The following is a 14,872-nucleotide window of genomic DNA, read 5'->3' as shown; positions in this document are numbered from 1 at the left end:
GGCCAGGTTCAGTATTTCCCACAATTAAGGAATGCAGCTGTGGACTCTTCACATACAGAAGGAAAGGAAATTATCAGGTAAGCATAATTTAAGTTTTTATTTGGTGATTACATGTAGAGTTTAATGTTACTCTAATGTGCCATAGAGAAAGTTGAACGGTACTGAGAATCCCAACAGAACGGTGATGTAGACAAGCTTCCGTGGGTTTTAAAAATTGAAAGGTTGTGATTATGTTGGAATGGTGAAGGTGGGGGTTAGGAGGAGAGTGATTGGAAGCCACGCCCTTTTCATAATGATGGCTAATATACCATTGCAACATACTTACCAATGTGTACTTGTTTATACGAAGCATTGACCAATACCCAGAAACCTAAATGTATCTTATGTATCTTCCTCATGGTTATTGGTAACGTACACTTTTATTTTTGTATTTTTAGTCACATTTAGAGGTGAATCCAGAACAGCAGCCAGGTCCCCTGACATTAGCAATGTGCCAATTCCTGACAGAAATGCAGGAGACAAAGAAAGGGGTTGTTACCCCAAAAGAGCTCTTCTCTCAGGTCTGTAAAAAGTGAGTATGTACCATAATTGTACCATAATGTCTGGAGAAAAGTAATTGGCTTGTCACACTGTAGTTGGATTTCAGTGACATATGTAACAAAACGCCTTTCTAAAACTGGCCTCTGCCACATTATAAAATTGTATCAGGGTTTAGGTCAATGGAAACATGAGAGGGGTTAATGTATACTTGTAAAGCGCGGCTAATCACCCGTAAGGGTCTCAAGGCGCTGCTCATTTTATCAACCTCAGAAGGATGAAAGGCTGAGTGGACCTCGCTGGGGATCGAACCTGCAACCCTTGGGTTGCTACAGAGCTCAGCCACAGTGTTTTAGCATGCTGACCTATCTGTCCGGCTGTGCAGCATTTATAAAAGGGACACATGTTAACCCTTGAGCCGCCATGTTATGTGACTTGTCACTGGCTACAACCTGTGGTCAGCCCTCACTTTTGCAGCCACATGTCCCATGTGAGCTCACCGTCTGTCCACATCTCCCCCCTCCTCGGGCTGTTTCTCTGCCTTCTTAATAAACTCATGAGCACAAAACTAACGACCACTGCTGGTGCGCCACAAGTCACTCCCACCTGCTGCAGCCTGCCGCTCTTGGTCACATCCACCACACCCAGTATGGCGAATGTCTGAAGGGTGCATGAACTGTTATTACCTGGGCTTGGCCTCTGTGTGCCATAGGTTTGCCATCACTGCTATATACAAATTAGAATTCCTGATTTCTTTCTCTCACAAAAGACTGGATAAAGACTACTCCCTATTCTGTGAGATGTCAAATTTATTTCCGACATCTACTGAAGTGAGATATTATAAACTTCCCCTTCCCTCTGAAATCACATGCTGCACTAACATTTTTAGATTTATTTATTTTAAATGTGAGACCAGCTTGGGTGAACCCACTTTGAGCACCATATTTGTAGCTCTCTGCCCATCCAATATTATACATGTATAATAATCTCATTAAGATTTGTATGGTGTGACTATTATAAGTTGCATAGAATGCTTTTGTCACTATAATACATTTTTATTTTTGTATTTATCAGAGCAATACGGTTTAAAGGCTACCAGCAGCAAGACAGCCAGGAGTTACTTCGTTATTTGTTGGACGGTATGAGAGGAGAGGAAATTCAGGTATTTGTAACATAAGTAATAAGCATTGAGGATTTGTCAGTCCAGTAAATCCCTTTTTTTTTTTTTTATGTTCCAAGTTATATACAATGCAGAATATACAAAAATCCTTAAGACAATTGTATCAGTTTAAGAGAGAAGAAATAAAAAAAAAAAGAAAAGAGAGAAAGAAAACACTCGATCATAGTTTTACCTTTGTCTCTTGCTGGAAACAAAGTGTGAATAGTGCATGAACGATCTCTCTCTATTATAAAATAAAGTGAAAATCCGATCAGAAAATGCATAAAATAACCTGTTGTGCCTGTATGCAATTCTAAGATAACCTGTATGGAATTATGTCTAAGTAACGTATGTTGGTGCCAGTACACCTACTAAGATGTTCATATTTAAGTACATGCTTTTCCTAATTGATATGTTTGCTGTCATAAAAGATATACATTAACTTAAAGGGACAGTAACGTTAAAATTAAACATTCAGGATTCAGAAAGATCATGGAATTTTAAACCACTTTCCAATTTACTTCCATTATCAAATTTGTGTTATCTCTTGGTATCCTTTAAAGAGTAAATCTTGGTAGGCTGATAGGAACTTAGGAGTGCGCACGTGTCTTTAGCCTTCTGTGGCAGAAGTGTTTGAAACTTCTTCTAACATTGCCATAAACATTGTTGTAAAAACTGCTGTTAGATGTTTAAACACACGTGCACGCTACTGAGCTTAGCTTGCTTTACTCTTTAATAAAGGATACCAAGAGAACTAAGCAACATTTTAATAGAAGTAAAGTTGGAAAGTTTGTTTTAAAATGTTATGCTAGCCCTTTCTGGGTAATCTGTTTTTTTTCCACACCTTTCTGTATAGTTTATTTCTTCCGCCAGAAAAATAGACTATTCTATACCAAGGTGGTTGTGTACCTTTAAATAAAGTGGCCATCATGTATTTAACTTTTGTATTTGCTTATTTTTCTTTGTCTACATATGGTAGCTCAGCCTATCTGCATATATTACAGGCAGCAAAATAATAAACTATTCTCTAGGAACTGAGCAGTCAGTAATTTATCTATGTGCAGGCTAATTTAATCAATCTATCTTATGATGATCATAAATAATAAAGGATCCCCACCCCCCACTGTTTTGTAGAGAATAAGTGCAGCAATGTCAAAGACATTACTTGAAAATTCTGAAAATATAGATGAAGATGAAGTTAAAAAGAAAGTCAAAGGTGAGTGTATACATGCATTATGCAAAAGGTGACAATGTACTCAGGTAATTGTAATTGTATTGAAAGCTGCTGCTGGAGCAGTCTTTCAAATGGGGTGGTCTCTCTATCTAACCTTTATTCACTGAGAGGTTGCTTTCTGCTGCTGCCGCTTGTAGACATAGCTTTTCTATAGTCAATACAGCAGCATTGAAAATTTCAGTATAGGTGGTGGTTTCAGCAGGCAAAAAGGGCTATTTTAAATGGCAGAGGGAATGGGGCTGCTTATAAACAATTGAATACACTCCAGAAGGTTAAATGAATATTTGGGAACACAAGGGGAGGCAATGTCCTTTTACGTTGTATATACTGAAACATGGACCTGTATTACTATAGCATTACAACTGTTATTGTGAACTGCCTCCGTGCAGGATTGTGTAGAATTTAGCACCAGCTATTTAACCATTTATCATGAACTATTGCTACAAGCCAGGGTTACCCAGTCTCTAGCATGACTTATTTACAAGATAATCAGCATGTAAGCTTAAAGGTTGCCTGTGATACTACAGATAAAGGGACAGTAAACACTGTAATAAATGTTACATATGCAACATAAGGATAGCCGTACCTGTGAAAAAACACTCCAAAAGTTTACTTCCCTTACATGTGGTGCCACAGTTTAAAAAAAAAAAACATGTGCCTCTGGGTCTCTGTCCAATCACAGCGTGTCCCCGATCACGCTGTTCAACTAAATGTAGCTCACTCTGACGCTGGGTAAAGCTGGTTTAAAACAAGCATCCAATAGCAAGATGAGGACTTATCTTGTCATAATATATCTTAATAGTACGGTAATTAAATACAATTTTGAGGAGTAATAATCCTGTGCTCCTGTGTATGTGTTAATAGGGTATGAGTTTGATCTTCTGACTAAGTATGGATGCACTATAAAGTTTTATGGTAACACTAAGATTATTTTTTCATTCAAAGCAAATCTAATACATTGTACTTGTATTGTATTGTATTGTATTGTGTTCTCCCTAACAGCCATGTAAACCTGCACTATTTAAAAACAGCAGCTGGACATTAAGTTGCAGTTTTCCATAAAATGCTAAACCTCTAATGTTGGACTTTTTTTGATTATCAGATTGTGAGAAACGAAGAACAATTCCAAACTTTGTTGATTGTCTGTTTGGGGGAGAGCTTACTAGCACAATTATGTGTGAAGTGTGTCATACAGTAAGTAACCTTGTGTGTAAATATTTGAACTACAGCGCCCATGCTATATATTTATTGCTGTTGTACACAGAAATGCACATACTGGGCAGTTACGAGCAATGTGCTATTCTGAACTATGACACTTTACATGTGATCCTATAATATTTACATTTAAGTCCAATTCTTTCCAACTTGATTATTCAGTAGTTCACTTTACATTCTAGTGAAAATCCTTGGGGTCTGATATGATGAAAAGCGCATATTCATGAGCATAGATATGCATATTAATTAGCGCACTACCCTCACTATTCATATTGTAAATAATCTGTGTTAGTTATTAGTTTAGGTTAACCGTTTGCTCATTATCACACTATGATTAATATCAGAATCAATATCTGCACTTGCATCTATTTGTTGGCTTTCAACACTACAGTTATTATCTTCATTGTGTTGTAACTTTTATATACAAATTAAGATGCTGTTATGTGTAGATTTATATGTATATATGTTTATGCAATGAGCTTTAAATATGGGGGAATAACAAATTTTCTTTCCATCTTTGATTATGTATTATTGTCAACTGTCCATGTTTCACTGTTGATTTCGTGTTAGTGTGCTTTTGCTTAACACAAGTAATATCCCTTTAAATTTGCTTCAATGGGGTTTTAACACCTGGGGGCTCAGGTGTATTTAAGGAGCTTTGACACCTTAATTTGTAAGTCCATGAATAAGGCAGAGGGCTGCCGAAACGCGTAGGATCTATTATCCTACCCCAGATGCTTGGGTTATAAGCTTTTATGCAGTTTTTACTAATCTCCAATAAAGAACTTTTTAGCTTCTACGCCTTGAGGCTTGCTGGTTTTCTTTTGGCATAGTGAAAATCCTTTTTAATATTTATCTAGATAGATCGAGATTTGCTCCTTTGCACACTCCCAGAGCTGATCTTGGAGGACTAATCAGTGAGTGGCTTTGTACTGGATATGTGCATGAGTGAATGTCAAGTACATATTGCATGGGATATATACTCCTATTAACAGCAACATATGTTAAGAGATTGGCTCCTCTTGCACACTCATGAAGAGACCATCGCAGAATAAAATTACATAGAAGAAAGGTTTTCAGGAAAAAATGCAGCTACCAAACAGTGTCTGTTCTAACTAAAAACTCTTCAGACATTCTGCTTCTTTGCTCCTTGTAAAGTGTGCAATAGAGCAAATCTACCTTTGCTTAAAAGTCTTCATTTGGTTGTGGGTTAAAAAGATGGTCATGTTATACAGTTGTAAAATATTTTTTGGATATTACGTCAAACACTAATACAGCTATGGATTTGTATTTGTTGGCAGTTGGTAACATTTCTTTAAATGAGGGTTATATGGCACCTCTGTGTGAAAGTTTAGAACTATAACCACCTTGACCAGACTAATCTGTTTACTAATAGATTAGGAGGATTGCTACCCAGTCTTTAAGTTTCAGGTCACTGTATATAATAAAAAAATAAATCTAGAAATAAAGGCCCTATTGTGGTGAAATGGGGTTGAAATAAGTTTTTAAACAAGAGATTATTTTATTGAAATCTAATTTTAAAATCTGTCCTAGCTGAGTTCTTCGGTATAATAATAAGCTTTGCAGTAGTGTGGTCCCCCCCCCCCATATATTTTTTTTTGTAGATATAGATAACTATGATAACTATATATAGATAGATAACTAATTGTAAGTATTTGTTTCCATAGGTATCTTTAGTCCATGAGCCTTTTCTTGACCTATCTCTACCTGTTTTGGATGAATCGGTAAGAAAGTGTTTAAACTGTGGATTTCAAATTTATTGCCTCCAGAAATCAAATTTCACTAAAACATTACTTTTAAATTAAAGGGACACTGAACCCACATTTTTTCTTTCGTGATTCAGATAGAGCATGCAATTTTAAGCAACTGTCTAATTTACTATTATTATCAAATTGTCTTCGTTCTCTTGCTATCTTTATTTGAAAAAGAAGGCATCTAAGCTTTTTTTTTTTTTATTCAGAACTCTGGAGAGCACTTTTTTATTGGTGGATGAATCTATCCACCAATCAGCAAGGACACCCCAGGTTGTTCACCAAAAATAGGCCGGCATCTAAACTTACATTCTTGCATTTCAAATAAAGATACCAAGAGAATTAAGAAAATTTGATAATAGGAGTTGCTTAAAATTTCATGCTCTATCTGAAACATGAAAGAAAAAATTTGGGTTCAGTGTCCCTTTAAATATATCTTTTTGGATCCTATGTTTAATAATAAAATGTCTTTTTATTAGGTGTGCAAAATTCTTTATTTTAGTATATTCGTTTATTTAATACCAAATATGACCAAGGGTAGCAGCAGCATTCGGCTATTTTTGGAGCTGGATATATTAGTGTTAAAATGCAACACACAATGATCTGTGTGAATCCAGATGTTTCTGTGTTGCACTTTAATAAACTTTACACATACCTACTTTTTACTGGGTAGTAACATAAGACAAAGTAACGAAAGAAAGAGAATTAGGGAAATATCTTACTCATCATACAATCTTAGAGCATCTGTGTTTTGCATTTTGTAAAATATTGCTCTAAAATTTTGAGGTTAATGCTTATTTCTTTCATGTAATTGGCAAGAGTCCATGAGCTAGTGACGTATGGGATATACATTCCTACCAGGAGGGGAAAAGTTTCCCAAACCTCAAAATGCCTATAAATACACCCCTCACCACACCCACAATTCAGTTTGATGTATTTGCTTCTTCAGAAGCCGTCTTTGGTAGAAAAGTTCTTCAGGCAGCTGTTTCAGTTTGATTCTTCTGCTGATGTTTTAAGTTTTTCTTTTCATTATGAGAATAACTTTTATTTTGGGTTGTGGATTATTTTTTCAGCGGAAAATGGCTGTTATTTATTTTTATCCCTCCCTCTCTAGTGACTCTTGAGTGGAGTTCCACATCTTGGGTATTGATATCCCATACGTCACTAGCTCATGGACTCTTGCCAATTACATGAAAGAAAACATAATTTATGTAAGAATTTACCTGATAAATTAATTTCTTTCATATTGGCAAGAGTCCATGAGGCCCACCCTTTTAATGGTGGTTAGGATTTTTTTGTATAAAGCACAATTATTTCCAAATTCCTTTGTTGATGCTTTTTACTCCTTTCTTTATCACCCCACTACTTGGCTATTCGTTAAACTGAATTGTGGTTGTGTTGAGGGGTGTATTTATAGGCATTTTGAGGTTTGGGAAACTTTGCCCCTCCTGGTAGGATTGTATATCCCATACGTCACTAGCTCATGGGCTCTTGCCAATATGAAAGAAATGTTTTTCTGCATCTTTTGCTATTTCAGTATCCTTAGAAAAAATGAAAGTGAGCTCTGATTAAAACTGTGCATATCTAAATATTATATACATGTGTTATGGTAAAAAAACAACTAAACTAAATAAAGCTTCTTTTTTAAAATACTTATATTTGTTTTATGGAAAGTAAACTGGCAATCCTCCACCCGCAGCTCCTGCTGTAGTTGGCAGATCAATGAGGAAGCCGGATTCGTCATTGATCTGCTAACTACAGCAGGAGCTATGTGGGGAGGATCGCTGGTCTGCTTTCCCAGGGGCGGAACTACCATTGATGTAGGAAGCGCTGTGGCACCAGGGATCAAGTGCTTGGGGGGCCCAAAGCAGCCAGTCGATACATAGGCATGTGCCGAATGTGTACTATTCTAATGCAGGGCGGTCTTTTTATTAATGCTGGTTACAGATCTATCTATCTATTTATATTATTGCTATTCCTTTCTACTGAGTAACCTTTGGGGGGTCCACAAAAAAAATTGCACCAGAACCCTCTGTTGAGTAAAAAAAAAAAAGAAGCTTCATTGTAAAGTTTAATAAATGAAAGTGCCCCTTTAGATACCAGACATTCACTTTAAAAAAACAAAAAGCAAATCTTTTTTTTTTTTTTTTTTAATTTATAAATAGCAATCTTCAAATATCTGCTGCCTACAATTTTGCAATTTACAAAAGAATATACAGATCGATAGCTTTATGTTAACCAATTAAATATAAACTTCTACATCTCAATTGCAATCTGTTTCAGCTAGTGAAAAAAAATTCTCCTAAAACCTGCAGAGTTGTTGATGAAAAGATGGAAGAAGAGAAAGATGACCGTTATGTAAAAGAAAAGAATGATGAGTTTTCTGGGACAAGTAAACACCTTCAGAAAAAGGCAAAGAAACAAGCAAAGAAACAGTCAAAGGTTTGCAACTGTTAGGGTGGCTTTTCATATACTTAAATCATAGCAAATGTATTGTACAAGGTGTGGTACAGCAGCATATTTAGGTTACATTTGTTACTTTGGTTTGAGTTTATTAGATGTGCTGTACAGTATTCTCAGTGTTCTGTGTTAGCTGCTGTAGTGCAGAGCTTCTTAAACTTTATTTCACCTTGTACCCCCAAAACAAACCACTTATCAGATGGGTATACCATTATTTATTTATTTATTATTATATACCTGAATATACCACAATGAGGGGATTGTCTATCTCCATGTACTTTGCATGTAGGTTTTTCCCTAGTGTGTGGCGATGAGCAAAGCCCATGCACTGTGTGTACTTTGTGGGCAGTGTTACCTCTAATTTTATTTGAGCAGTGTGCTAAAAAAAAGTGTCATTTTTTGTCTAAATGACTAAAATTAGAAGAGGTACAAAATAACCGATGTGCCTACAGGGGAGAAAAATAAATATAAATAAATATATATGCACGCACATACATACATTATTGTGCAAACGTTTGTTAGGTGTAAAAAAAGTAAGAATGCTTTAAAAAAAATAGAAATGTTAAGGTTTTATTTTTATCGATTTAACAAAAAAGTAAGAGAAAAGAAGAAAAATCAAAATGAAATCAGTATTTTTGATGTGACCACCATATGCCTTCAAAACATCATTAATTCTTCTAGGTACACTTGCACACCGTTTTTTAAGGAATTCGGGAGGTAGGTTGTTCCAAACATCTTGCAGAACTACCCACAGTTATGCACTACCCACTTGCAATGAACCTTACCATTCGTCACTGTTGCCTGCAGACACTTATTATTGCACTGCTCTCTAGTCCTTTGGTGAACAAACTGACTGCTGCTACAGCCAAATATTTGATTTTTTTTTTTTATCAGTCCAGAGCACTTGCTGCCATTTTTCTGCACCCCAGTGCCTGTGTTTTCATGCATAGTTGAGTCGCTTGGCCTTGTTTCCATGTCAGAGGTGTGGCTTTTTGTCTTCTATGGAGACCACTTCTGACCAGACTTCTCCAGACAGTAGATGGTGTACCAGGGTCCCACTGGTTTATGTCACTTCTGAGCTGAAGTTACTGCTGGACGTCTTCTAATTGTAGCGGGAATGGAGCATCATGTGTCTTTCATCTGCTGCACTAAGTATCTTTGACTGACCACTGCGTCTACGGTCCTCAACATTCCCTGTTTCTTTGTACTTCTTGGACAGAACATCTGGAAATTCCTGTCTGGGATAGACCTTGCTGTGATCAGTCTTGCCATGGTGCATGACTTTTGACATTAAACTGTCTTCAGCAATCTCACCTTGTTAGCAGTTGTTTCTGTTCCTCACTCCGTTTTATTCCTCCTACACAACGGTTTGTGTTTAAATTAATTATTGTGTTTCAACCTACATATTAAATAGATGATCATTAGCACCTGTTTGGTATAATTAATCATGCACCTTACTATATGCCTACAAAATCCCTGACTTTGCACAATTGATTTAGATTTCTTTCCTATGGCATGGAGAGTCTACAAAACACTCTAAATATTAGTTGGATAATCACTCCTGGCCAGCAGGAGGAGGCAAAGAGCACCCCAACAGAGCTGCTAAGTATCCCTTCCCTTACCCATAACCCCCAGTCATTCTCTGTGCCTTGATCACGGGAGGATGGCGAAGATGGTGTCTGAAGAATTTAATCCTTTTAATGTGTACTTTTACCGACAAGCAAGGATTGGGGCTATGCTGTGTCCATGTCAATCTCTTTAGTTAGAGTAATGGTGGCTTTTAGCAGTTAGACGGCGAGGTTGTCTTTGCTTAAACTTCTAATATTATTGCTACCCCTATTATAGAAAGCCAGAGTTGGTTACTCTGTTCTTTCTTTTCTATAGGTCCCTGGTAGATATCGTGAAGCTGCCACACCTCAGAAAACAGCTCCTGTCTGACAGAGCAGGATCCACAGGTCAATGCTATTCATTCTAAGTTTGAAGGTACCGGCACTATAGGGGTTAAATCCTTGTGGAAAGTATTTAAATCTGTTATAGGGGCACTGCTTTTATGTGAAAAAAGGCATAATTTTTTATTGGGGGCTCAGAGATGGGAGAGTGTATGAAGTGTTTGACAGGTGTTTGTTTTACTTCTTACTTGTTGCAATCACTTTTCAGCTCAGCTTATTGGCCCAATCACTTTTGCTGTGCTGCTGTTGGTTTTCACACCGTTTTTTGTTTGGTGCAATTTAAAAAAAAAAAAAAAAGTTTTTCTTTCCTAAGACATGGAGTCTATGATGTCATTCCAATCACTAGTGGGATATTCACTCCTGGCCAGCAGGAGGAGGCAAAGAGCACCCCAGCAAAGCTGTTAAGTGTCACTCCCCTACCCATAATCCCCAGTGATTCTCTTGAGTAAGAGTAGTGGTGGCTTTTAAGAAATTAGAAAGTGGTGAGGTTGTCCTCGCTTTGTTTTCTAACATGATTGCTTCCCTAGTTATAGAAAGCCAGAGTTGGTTACTCTGTTCTTTCTTTTTTTACAGGTCTCTGTAAGGAGTATGTGTCCTTTCACGCCTTGTGAGCGGTCTCCCTGCCTGACAGCAGGATTTGCAGGTAAGTGCTTTTGTCTTCTAGGTATGGGAGACTTGCACTTGGGAAAATTATTTCTGTATCATTATTATTTGGGGACATATGTAATCCTTGATGTAGGATTTTTTTGGGGGCAGTGTGCAGGCACTTGTGTATGTTTGGAGACTAAGGGGTTTAAAACTTCCCTTACTGTGTTTGGGATGATATCTCTGGGGCTCAGTTTTATATTTATTAAATGGCAGTCTAAGTATTTTATTTTGGGATATGAGCAATATAGAATTTAAGAGCATCTTAAGAAACGCACGCTTTTTATTCTGTTGCGCAGTTTCTTTTCCTGCCAGTTATGTTCCTGCCAATTTGCGCTGGTTTGGTATCACATATACGGCGTAACATAGAAGTTACGCTCGTATATTTCTGCCTTCAGCCGTAGTTTTTTGGCCCATAGACAGGTATACCAAACCAGCGCAGTTTGGTATCCAATATACAGCGTAAGGACTTACGTGGCGAAAATGGAGAAATCTTACTCCATTTTCACCTCGCCACAAATTGCAGGCGTAGTAAGCCTTACACTGTGTATTGGAGCCCCGTAACTCCCTAAACTGGCTGCGAAATAAAACCTAACCCCTAACGCATGTGCAATGTCTATCTACCTGTCAACCGCGAACTGCTAAATAAAACCTAACACCTAACGCAGGCTCAATGTCTATCTACCTGTCAACCGCGATCCCCCGCCGCATCCCTAATAAAGTGTTTAACCCCTAAACCGCCGCTCCCGGACCCCGCCGCCAGCTACATTATCTATATTGCCCCCTACACCGCCGCTAGCTGCATTAAATGTTTTACCCCCTAATGTGAGCCCCCTACCCCGCCGCCACCTACATTAACTGTTACCCCCTAATTTGATCCCCCTACCCCGCCGCCACCTACATTAACTATGTTACCCCCTAATATGATCCTCCTACACCGCCGCCACCTATTTAAACTAAATTACCCCCTTATATGATCCCCCTGCACCGCCGCCACCTATTTAAACTATATTAACCCCTAATGTGAGCCCCCTACACCGCCACCTATTTAAACTATATTAACCCCTAATGTGAGCCCCCTACACCGCCGCCACCTATTTTAACTATATTAACCCCTAATCTAATCCCCCTACACCGCCGCCACCTATATTAAATGTATTAACCCCTAATCTAATCCCCCTACACCGCCGCCACCTATAATAAATTTATTACCCCCTAAAATACTAAACTGTCCCTACCCTAAACTAAATTAAAAATAGCCCTGAAAAGGGCCTTTTGCGGGCCATTGCCCTAAAGTAACCAGCTCTTTTACCAGCCCTTAAAAGGGCTTTTTGCGGGGCATTGTCACAAAGTAATCAGCTCTTTTGCCTCTAATCTAAATCCCCCTACACCGCCGCCACCTATATTAAATTAATTAACCCCTAATCTAAACCCCTATACTGCCGCCACCTATATTAAATTAATTAACCCCTAAAATACTAAAATTTCCCTACCACTAAACCTAAGTCTAACCCTACAAATAGCCCTAAAAAGGGCTTTTTGCTTGGCATTGCCCCAAAGTAACCAGCTCTATTGCCAGCCCTTAAAAGGGCTTTTTGCGAGGCATTGCCCCAAAGTAATCAGCTCTTTTACCAGCCCTTAAAAGGGCTTTTTGCGGGGCATTGTCACAAAGTAATCCAGCTCTTTTGCCTCTAATCTAAATCCCCCTATACCGCCGCCACCTATAATAAATGTATTACCCCCTAATCTAATCCCCCTACCCCGCCGCCACCTATATTAAATATATTAACCCTAATTATATTAGGGTTAATATAATTAATATAGTTATTATATTATATATATTAACTATATTAACCCTATCTAACTCTAACACCACTAACTTAATTATTATTAAAATAAATAAATAATATTAATAATATTAACTAAATTATTCCTATTTAAAACTAAATACTTACCTATAAAATAAACCCTAAGATAGCTACAATATAATTAATAATTACATTGTAGCTATTTTAGGGTTTATATTTATTTTACAGGTAACTTGGTATTTATTTTAACTAGGTACAATAGCTATTAAATAGTTAATAACTATTTCATAGCTACCTAGTTAAAATAATTACCAATTTACCTGTAAAATAAATCCTAACCTAAGTTACAAATACACCTACACTATCAATAAATTAAAGAAACTACAAATATCTAAACTAAAATACAATTAAATACACTAAACTAAATTACAAAAGAAAACAAACACTAAATTACAAAAAATAAAAAAAGATTACAATAATTTTAAGCTAATTACACCTATTCTAAGCCCCCTAATAAAATAAAGCCCCCCAAATAAAAAAATCTCCCTACCCTTATCTAAATTACAAAAGTAAACAGCTCTATTACCAGCCCTTAAAAGGGCCTTTTGTGGGGCATTGCCCCAAAGTAATCGGCTCTTTTGCCTGTAAAAAAAAACAACAACCCCCCCCATTACAACCCACAACCCACCACCCACATACCCCTACTCTAACCCACCCAATCCCCCCTTAAAAAATCTAAGTCTAAGCCCCAAGTGCTCCTTACCTGTCCTGAAGACCGGTGGAGAAGGTCCTGTTCCAGGCGGAGAAGTCTTCTTCCAGGCGGCGACATCTTCTTCCAAGATCCAGCCGGCGCGGAGGAACTGAAGACCGGCAACACTGGAACTGAAGACCTGCGCCGGAGCGTGGAGGATCCTCTTCATACGATCGCCGCCGTACACTGAATAGGAATTCAAGGGACGCAATTAAAAATAGCGTCCCTAGAATTCCTATTGGCTGATTTGAGCCTTCAAATTCAAATCAGCCAATCGGATGCGAGCTTCTTTAATTCTATTGGCTGATTTGAATAGCCAATAGAATAAAAGCTACTGTAATTCTATTGATATTCTAATCAGCCAATAGAATTACAGTAGCTATTATTCTATTGGCTATTCAAATCAGCCAATAGAATTAAAGTAGCTTGCATCCGATTGGCTGATTTGAATTTGAAGGCTCAAATCAGCCAATAGGAATTCAAGGGACGCCATTTTTAATTGCGTACCTTGAATTCCTATTCAGTGTACGGCGGCGATCGTATGAAGAGGATCCTCTACGCTCAGGCTCCGGTCTTCAGTTCAAGAGGTCTTCAGTTCCAGCGTCACCGATCTTCAGTTCCAGCATCGCCAGTCTTCAGTTCCAGATGGAAGGTCTTCAGCTCCACGGTCATCGGTCTTCAACTCCTCCGCACCGCGCCGGCTGGATCCTGGAAGAAGAGGTCGCCGCCTGGAAGAAGACTACTCCGCCTGGAACAGGACCTTCTCAGCCGGTCTTCAGGACAGGTAAGGAGCACTTGGGGCTTAGACTTAGGTTTTTCAAGGGGGGATTGGGTGGGTTAGAGTAGGGGTATGTGGGTGGTGGGTTGTAATGGGGGGACAACAAAAATCTGCAACAGATTTCTATGGACAACCAGTCGAGAGAATCGCTCTCTTGGTGGCTCTGTCCAGATCACCTGTACCAAGGGACATCCTTCTTGAGACCATCCTGGGAGATTGTGACTACGGACGCAAGTCTATCAGGATGGGGAGCTGTTTGGGGTGCCAGGAAGGCACAGGGCCTGTGGACTCGAGGGGAATCTCTCATCCCGATCAACATTTTGGAACTTCGAGCAATCTTCAATGCTCTGAAGGCTTGGCCTCTTCTGGGTGGGTTCGTCCCAATTTATCAGATTCCAATCAGACAACATAATCTCGGTGGCTTACATCAACCATCAGGGGGGAACGAGGAGCTCCCTAGCAATGATGTAAGTATCTCGGATTCTGGAATGGGTGGAGACCCACAACTGCTCGCTGTCAGCGATCCTCATTCCGGGTGTGGACAACTGGGGAGCAGGTTTCCTC

The 14,872-nt window shown here is 38.4% G+C and overlaps 1 protein-coding gene across 2 annotated transcripts in view; it reads left to right on the top strand.

Moving 5' to 3' along the window:
- Positions 1 to 14,872, top strand: part of USP16 (ubiquitin specific peptidase 16) — a 181,268-nt gene that overhangs the window by 60,194 nt on the left and 106,202 nt on the right. For both annotated transcript variants that reach the window (XM_053705988.1, XM_053705989.1), the window contains 6 exons: positions 438 to 571; positions 1,612 to 1,699; positions 2,831 to 2,912; positions 4,033 to 4,124; positions 5,834 to 5,890; positions 8,201 to 8,359. In XM_053705988.1, coding sequence (XP_053561963.1) covers positions 438 to 571; positions 1,612 to 1,699; positions 2,831 to 2,912; positions 4,033 to 4,124; positions 5,834 to 5,890; positions 8,201 to 8,359 — 612 coding nt within the window. The remainder of the gene's footprint in view (positions 1 to 437; positions 572 to 1,611; positions 1,700 to 2,830; positions 2,913 to 4,032; positions 4,125 to 5,833; positions 5,891 to 8,200; positions 8,360 to 14,872) is intronic.

The sequence above is a fragment of the Bombina bombina genome, chromosome 3 (genome assembly GCF_027579735.1).
Source record: "Bombina bombina isolate aBomBom1 chromosome 3, aBomBom1.pri, whole genome shotgun sequence".
In the NCBI taxonomy this organism is placed as follows: Eukaryota; Metazoa; Chordata; class Amphibia; order Anura; family Bombinatoridae; genus Bombina; species Bombina bombina.
The sequence above is the reverse complement of the archived record's forward strand: the minus strand, read 5'-3'. Positions and strand labels throughout refer to the sequence as shown.